Source organism: Clinocottus analis, unplaced genomic scaffold, assembly GCF_023055335.1.
Source record: "Clinocottus analis isolate CAN_PGR_092001 unplaced genomic scaffold, fCliAna1.0.p SCAF_12, whole genome shotgun sequence".
Classification (NCBI taxonomy): Eukaryota; Metazoa; Chordata; class Actinopteri; order Perciformes; family Cottidae; genus Clinocottus; species Clinocottus analis.
Window position 1 is genome coordinate 13047749 of NW_027175843.1, and position 7811 is coordinate 13055559.

The window sequence follows — 7811 nt, forward strand, 5'->3', positions numbered from 1 at the left end:
TTCTAATAATGCCTGGTTATCATAATCACACACCAGAAGAGACTCAATAGATGTATTCATATTATTGTAAGGTTTTTTCGACTGTCATTTCATCAGTTACGAGGTGTACAATGCTAATAGCTGAAAGTATCAACATTTATGTGTAGGAATCGACCTGATTGCCACTTTCTACGGCTGCCTGTACGCCGGCTGTGTGCCAGTCACTGTCAGACCCCCCCATCCCCAGAACCTGGCGACCACGCTGCCCACCGTCAAGATGATTGTTGAGGTAACAGAGAGTCAGCTGCTCTGCATCAAAATGCATGTGTAATCCCTCACAGCACATTTCTAACCTTTTCTAACCTGGTGAAAGAGATGCAATAGTAATGCAAATTGTGTTAATTTTAAATGATGTAATATATACATATGTGCTAATACTGCTGCGTCTGTGTGTTAAAGGTCAGTAAGTCGGTGTGTATCCTGACCACTCAAGCAATAATGAAGCTGCTTAAATCCAAGGAGGCTGCAGCTGCTGTGGACGTGAAGAGCTGGCCCATGGTGCTGGACACAGGTGAGTTACACACACATACCAAGCACGGTTTATGTTGTCACCAAAGAGTACATTTTGAAGTAAAGAAACAAAATGGTCTGGGATTTTCATGCTTGCTTCATGCTGTTCTTTCTCTCCCTTTTTTCCTCCTCCAGACGACCTCCCCAGGAAGAAGAGTCCTCAGATGTACAAACCCCCCACCCCGGAGATGTTGGCTTACCTGGACTTCAGTGTGTCCACAACAGGCATTTTAGCGGGGGTCAAAGTAAGTTAAATGTTGATAGCCACTTGGGTTTCTAAGTTGATGTAGCAGTCATGTTGGGATTATACCAGTCTTTCAGACAGAAATCATCAATATAAGAACAACATGGTTTTTGTCATTACAAGCACATAACAGATAAACACATAATAAAAATAAAAGCTATAAATTGAGTAAAACTCACATCTAAATCTACAGTCTCCATCTGTTTATCCTATGAGTTCTTTGTTTTATTGGGCAACAGGCATATTTTGGGTACAGAAAGTTCTGAGTATCCAGCGACCGTTCACACACTGTTGAGGTGTCCGTCAGTAATACAATGGATCCCCAAGAGCTCAACTTTTTTTGTTTTAATTGACTTTTTCCTAAAGCTCCAGTTTTGATGCATCAGTCATGTTTCTGTGTGTCACATCACCTCTCCTAGATGTCTCACACTGCCACCAGTGCCTTGTGTCGCTCCATCAAACTCCAGTGTGAGCTCTACCCATCCCGGCAGATCGCCATCTGTCTGGACCCCTACTGCGGCCTGGGCTTCGCTCTCTGGTGCCTGTGCAGGTAAACCAGCATCTCTGACGAGATGAATGACCCAATCTGTGCTCGGAAAAGAAACCTTTTTTTTTTCTCTGTCGTCTCACTCAGCCTCTCTGTCTCTGCATGTGTCTGGTTTCAGTGTGTACTCGGGCCACCAGTCAATCCTGGTTCCCCCTCTGGAGCTGGAGAGCAACGCGTCTCTGTGGCTTGCGGCGGTCAGCCAGTACAAAGTGCGCGTCACCTTCTGCTCGTATTCAGTCATGGAGATGTGCACCAAGGGCCTGGGTTCACAGACTGAAGCACTGCGGGTTAGTTTGTCTCTTTGCCTGTTAAGTGGTGTCAGTGAGGGAGCAACAAACTGCAGCATTTTTCAGAAAATTTAACGGTTTTCCTTCAATTACTATATTTCCCTGTGGTGCTCTAGCTACGGAGCCGTGATTATCAACACATAGTGGGGTTGAAACACTTCACTCCCCTGTATCTGTGTGCTGATTACTGTCTGCAGCACTTGAGATAGGGATTTTTTTATGAATCATGTCTGTGGTTTAATGAGTCGAATCAAATCTAATAAAAAAAGTTATATCATATAAATATAACAATTCAATTTCCCTGGTCAACTCCGAGTTTACATGCACCCGCAGTCGTCTTTGCAAATTGAGAAATAATGCGACATTTTAAATATAATTGCAGTGTTTTCACACTTTTAAATTCTGCTGATCAAACTTCTTTTTCTTTCCCATCTCCAGTTGCGAAATGTGAACCTGTCGTGCGTGCGTACGTGCATGGTAGTAGCAGAGGAGAGGCCCCGCATAGCACTCACTCAGTCCTTCTCAAAGATCTTCAAGGACTTGGGCCTTTCACCGCGCGCTGTCAGCACCACCTTCGGCTGCAGAGTCAACGTGGCTATCTGTTTGCAGGTAAGCATTAAGGGAGTGAGGGAAGAGGAGGAGGAGAAGGAGGAGGAGGAGGAGGAAGAAGAGGAGAAGGAGGAGGGGTCAATGTTTTAGGGGGAAAACTGACTATGATTCCAAACGATTCTGATTAACATTCACAAAATCCTTGAAAAACGCAGGATTGGCAGAGTGAATATTAGATTTGATGCAAGTGAAGAAAAAAAATGTAGAACAGGGAAATGTATTAAGTTTTATATTTCTAGGATTTTTTTTTAATGATGACAAAAACACCATGCACTTTTTGCATTCTCAGTCTGACATTTTTCTTTTCTCTCGTGGCCCTTTAATGTTCTGTTTTATTTGTTTATTCCTGTCCCTTGGGATTTTGTGTGTGTGTGTGTGTGTGTGTGTGTGCATGTAGATCCAAGTATATAAATACATATATTTATTTATCTGTCCTACATTGTCCCGTCAGCCCAACAGGTTAGGGAAACTGGCTGAGCAGGTAACCGTAGGATAAGAGTTGCTGTTTATTTATTTGGCTGCCGCTGGGTCTGTGTGTGTGTGTTTGTGTGTTCATGTCAGTGTTCTTGCATGGTTTTTGAATACACTTAACTTTTTTTTTAATCTCGGACAAGCTTGAGCTTTACTCGCTACTACTAGAGTCTTGAATGTAGCGGCTGGCTCTCAACCATTGCTTTAGGACTAAGGTTATATATACATCCATATATATGAAGGGTGCTACTACATCATACTAAGAGCGAGTAGCATAAACTCTGCTCTGATTAGGTGTTTTTGGTCAAACCCTATGATCTTTTTCCCCCAATGTGTTTTTGAACCAAAGAAAGGCCGATTTCCTTTTTTTTTTCTCATTTACATCAATTCACCATACTTTTTTTAAAATGATTTTTTTCTTTGTTTGGCAAAGACTAATGGCTGGACCAAGTCTCGAAGATGTTTTCCAAAAAACGTTCTTTTGCTAAAAACCTTGGCTTTGCTCAACAAACTGAATCCCCCTGCTCTGTGTCGGCTCTGACCTCACAGATGATCGTGCAGCGCCTCGATGCTAGCTTGTGCTCTGGCTTCACACTGGAAAACAATGGTGGAAATGGTGTCTTAGAGCAGCGATGAGGATAAATCACAAAGCAGAAGGACGACCAAAATCAGTAATTCATAAATGATTCGATTAGACTGCAGGCACATGGCAAAGCTATCGACAATTAGTCAAAACAAATGGTGCTCAGTTTGAAATGTTCAGACATTGCGGTGCATTCTTTTTGTCACAGAAGGTAAACATCTGAGGGAAATGATCTGTGTTTAATTTATCATTCCTGGAGGCTAGCTTTGGCCACCCACCATATACTTGTATAAAAACAAGCTCGCAGCATCAGACCAGCTGAATTTAACTGTGCTGGTACTTACAATGTCTGTGACTACTTGGTTGAGTTTCAGGAAGTCGTAGCCTGGCTGGTTGGCTTCTGGCTGCCCCCACCCTCCTCCCCCCTCTGCTTTGTATGATATAGTCGTATCATAAGTCGCTTCCACCTCCGCTCCACTCAACGAACAGCATTCGTGTCGGAGTTGGAGAAGTTACATTATCAACTCATGTTGCTCTCTGCTTGTTTTCCTCCAGGGCACAGCCGGACCAGACCCCAGCACCGTTTATGTTGACATGAGAGCCCTACGACATGACAGGTAGGGGGCGCTGATGCAGCTGTGTGGACTCTGACGAGTTGTCTTTGAGATATCAATGACTTCTGTCACCTGACAGACTGTGGAGACAGTCCTATACATCGCGTAAATGTTGAATTAAACTGTTTTGACCCTTCTTTTTGTTGTAATTATCAAGAAATAGAATGAAAATGGAGATGTGAAATTGCTTGTATTTCTTTAGGGTTCGCTTGGTAGAGAGAGGGTCACCACACAGCTTGCCGCTAATGGAGTCTGGGAAGGTATGTCCTCATGTAAAACAAACAAACAACTGTGACCGTATGCTGCAGAAGGGGTGCTTTTTGCTCAGACTTTAAGATATTATGTCTGTCTGCTGTTGTAGATCCTCCCAGGAGTGAAGGTGATCATTGCCAACACAGAGACTAAAGGACCCTTGGGAGACTCCCATCTGGGAGAGGTAAGTCTCAACTTCTTCTACATGTTTTTCAGAGCCAACTTGTTTCATTTGTTATCATGTTACAATCAGCTTTGTGCTGTAAGCCAATCAATAAAACATTATTAAGATGACGTCTTGCAAGCGACAAAAAAAATCTGTAAACAGGTGAAAATAAAAGACTGGAACCTGGTTTCTTGCGGCTAGATTTCTCTGGTGTAGAGCCAGTCCCTCTGAAGGTCACATCCATAAGCAAGTCTCTTATCAGACGTGTGCATGTATGCAGGTGCATGACAAGTCAAGTACTCCAAGCAGAACAGAAACAACACAAAGTTGCAAACATTTGTATTTGTAATTTTGTTGCCGATAAAGAAGAGTAAATACATTATTCTCTTTTTATATAAAGGTTGGATAATGGCTCAATAGATCCATTACTTTGAACATAAGTGTATGTGTCCCAGTTACCAATCATCATTATTGTGTGTGTGCTTGTGTAATAGATCTGGGTGAGTAGTCCTCACAATGCCACGGGCTACTACACAGTCTACGGGGAGGAGGCACTGCACGCTGACCACTTCAACACCACGCTCAGCTTTGGCGACACGCAGACTGTCTGGGCGAGGACGGGCTACCTGGGCTTCCTGCGGCGCACGGAGCTGACGGATGCCAGTGGAGGTGAGAATCAACAGCGTTCGCTCTAACTCAGTACATCGCTTTTGATGTGAGCTGGACTCATTCATTATTTTTGGCACACTAAATCTCAAACATCACCTCAAAACTTGACATATTTAACTCATAAGACATGAACTGACATATCTGAGATTGTTTTGTGTGTGTTTGTGTGTCTGTGTGTCTCAGAGCGCCATGACGCCCTCTATGTGGTGGGCTCTCTTGATGAGACTCTGGAGCTGAGGGGAATGAGATATCACCCAATTGACATCGAGACCTCCGTTATCCGTTCTCACAAGAGCATAGCTGAATGGTAAGACATTTACAGGAATACTTTTATTACTGTTTGGTTGAAAATATTCATTTTGTAGTCAGATGTGTCTACATTTAAAATTCAAAATATATTTGAGCAACATGAATTCTGACTACTGACTTCTCTCATCTGCCCTTTTCCTCTTCGTCTGTCTTTCTCTTATGCTCACCTCATTTTTTATTTTTCCCCGACTTCTTTTTTTCCAACCCTCCAGTGCGGTCTTCACTTGGACCAACCTCCTCGTGGTGGTTGTGGAGCTTGAGGGATCGGAGCAGGAGGCCCTGGACCTGGTGGCTCTGGTCACCAACGTCGTCCTGGAGGAGCACTACCTCATCGTAGGAGTGGTGGTGGTGGTCGACCCCGGCGTCATCCCCATCAACTCCAGAGGGGAGAAGCAACGCATGCATCTCAGAGACGGATTCCTGGCCGACCAGCTGGACCCCATTTATGTGGCTTACAACATGTGAGGGCCCAGCTGCAGGAGGGCTACCCCTCCACGGGACTTCTCACACAAAAATGTGGGACACATAAATGTAGCAGGACGGGGTCCGAATGGCTTCTGCTGAAAGAAAGCATGCTCTTCTTTCTCCCTCTCAAACAGGGGAACTATGAAAGAAACATGGATGCAAAACTTCACAGCAAAATGGAAAGAAATTTCAAGAGAAATAAGATCAACACAAACCTTATGTTTTTTATTTCCCCCTGTGATTTCCAGCCTCAACAATTGTTGGAGATTGTTGTATGTATGTATGTGTGTGTGCGTGTGTGTGTGTGTGTGTGTGTGTGTGTGTGTGTGTGTGTGTGTGTGTGTGTGTGTGTGTGTGTGTGTATGTGTGTATGTATGTATGTATGTATGTATGTATGTATGTATGTATGTATGAATGAATGAATGAATGGATAGAGTCTGACTCCTTGAACCCGGAACACTCACAAGCAGTACAGCAGGTGGCTACAGTTTGATCCTACACTGTGCCATTGACATATTTTACTTTGCCAATCTCCAATATTGTGAATGTTAGTTGTGTTTGCGATACACTTGTGCCATAGAACAGGACTGACACCAGTACGCTCACCCTGGTTAAAACTAGCTCGAACATGTTCCATGTTGGCGGAGCCTCCTGTGCCATTGCAGGTCGTATTCTTTTCATAGAAAAAGTCGATCCCACGTATACTGTCATTTCCTCTGTAGGAGCAGCGCTTCAGATTACAGCTGCACCCTGAAGCGAACCCGATATTTGTGTTTAGGCTCAGTCTGATCATGGCATTACATCAACAAAGTCACACAGCTGTGGAAGGAGGGCGGGGGGGCAGTTGGTGTTATTTGTTCCTCATCCCGGCAGTGGTTACTTTAGTTTGTGGTGTCAGTAACAGAACGTGTAGAAATAATGATGTGGTTTGACTTAATATTTTCCTTTCTAAATCTAAAATGTGTAATATAGTTTTTGTTTTATCTGAACAAAATGCAATATGAGTGATGTGAAAGAGGAATTTTGAATGACAGCAGACAATAAGTGCCGATCGTTTGAAGTCCTGAGATGGCGAGGAATATAATCGTTGCTTACTCTTAGCAACGTGCCAAATGATATGAATTAAGCCTTAAGTGTTTTTTCAGACGCCTGATCCTATTCCAGCTCCTGTTTTACTTACTTTTGTGAAGTTTATCAGCTGTTGGATGGGAAGGCCAAATGCAGAGGGAGGTTAGCTATGGTAAATCTTGCTCTTATTGCACCCAAAGTCTTTCATCTTTTTGGCTAAGATGAATGTACTTGATCATAACAGCCATTAAAAACACACTTACTCCATACATATGTTCAATAATGTCTGTCCTTATTGTTTGTGTTAAATGTGTGCTATATAGCAAAAGCCTGGAATAACTTGCAGTTGGTAGAGGTTTGATGCAGAATGTTATAGCCTCATATCGAGTGCCATGAGGTTGAATGAGAGTTGAAGTGTTGTCAGTTGCATGTACCATATGAAGGCAAGTGTCTAATATGCTATAACACCTTGACCTCCCACCTTATCCCATTGACTTTGCAGAGATTCACTTCACTGTAAGTTGCTTCTTTTTTCTACGTGCACATCCCTTCAGAAACAGGCTCCGGCCCGCTGTAAGTATGTACAGGTTTTATGTAAATTATTAATGGACGGAGGAGACGACAGGAAGCCTAACAAAGACTGAATCTGGTATATGTGAACTTCTCCCTCACAGATAAAAACATATTTTAAACTTATTCTCGTGTATGGACGTTGGGAAGAGACATGAAAAGCCTTGGAAACATTTTTATAGTCGGAAAGAACCGTGGGAACTTGGCACTTCAGTGAGGAGGCAAAGCACACTCCGAGCACAAGAAGACAGTTCTGCTGTGGCGACTGCTGAGTCGTCACATCCTCCACAGCAAACTTTTGTTGTTAACATAAGAAAAGAAACATTTGTCTGATATATGGTTACTTGTCATTATTTTCATAACATGATTTCTTAATGAATAAAAAATTGCTATTAACTTGAAATGTTT

At 43.0% G+C, this 7811-nt stretch overlaps 1 protein-coding gene across 6 annotated transcripts in view; it reads left to right on the plus strand.

Moving 5' to 3' along the window:
- dip2a (disco-interacting protein 2 homolog A) overlaps positions 1-7781 on the plus strand; it is a 73669-nt gene extending 65888 nt beyond the window's left edge. For all 6 annotated transcript variants that reach the window (XM_068571871.1, XM_068571872.1, XM_068571873.1 and 3 more), the window contains 12 exons: positions 147-268; positions 439-550; positions 685-794; positions 1213-1343; positions 1459-1627; positions 2066-2236; positions 3846-3907; positions 4107-4164; positions 4266-4340; positions 4817-4991; positions 5175-5298; positions 5513-7781. In XM_068571871.1, coding sequence (XP_068427972.1) covers positions 147-268; positions 439-550; positions 685-794; positions 1213-1343; positions 1459-1627; positions 2066-2236; positions 3846-3907; positions 4107-4164; positions 4266-4340; positions 4817-4991; positions 5175-5298; positions 5513-5765 — 1562 coding nt within the window. In that variant the 3' untranslated portion in view covers positions 5766-7781. The remainder of the gene's footprint in view (positions 1-146; positions 269-438; positions 551-684; positions 795-1212; positions 1344-1458; positions 1628-2065; positions 2237-3845; positions 3908-4106; positions 4165-4265; positions 4341-4816; positions 4992-5174; positions 5299-5512) is intronic.
- Positions 7782-7811: the final 30 nt, after the last annotated feature.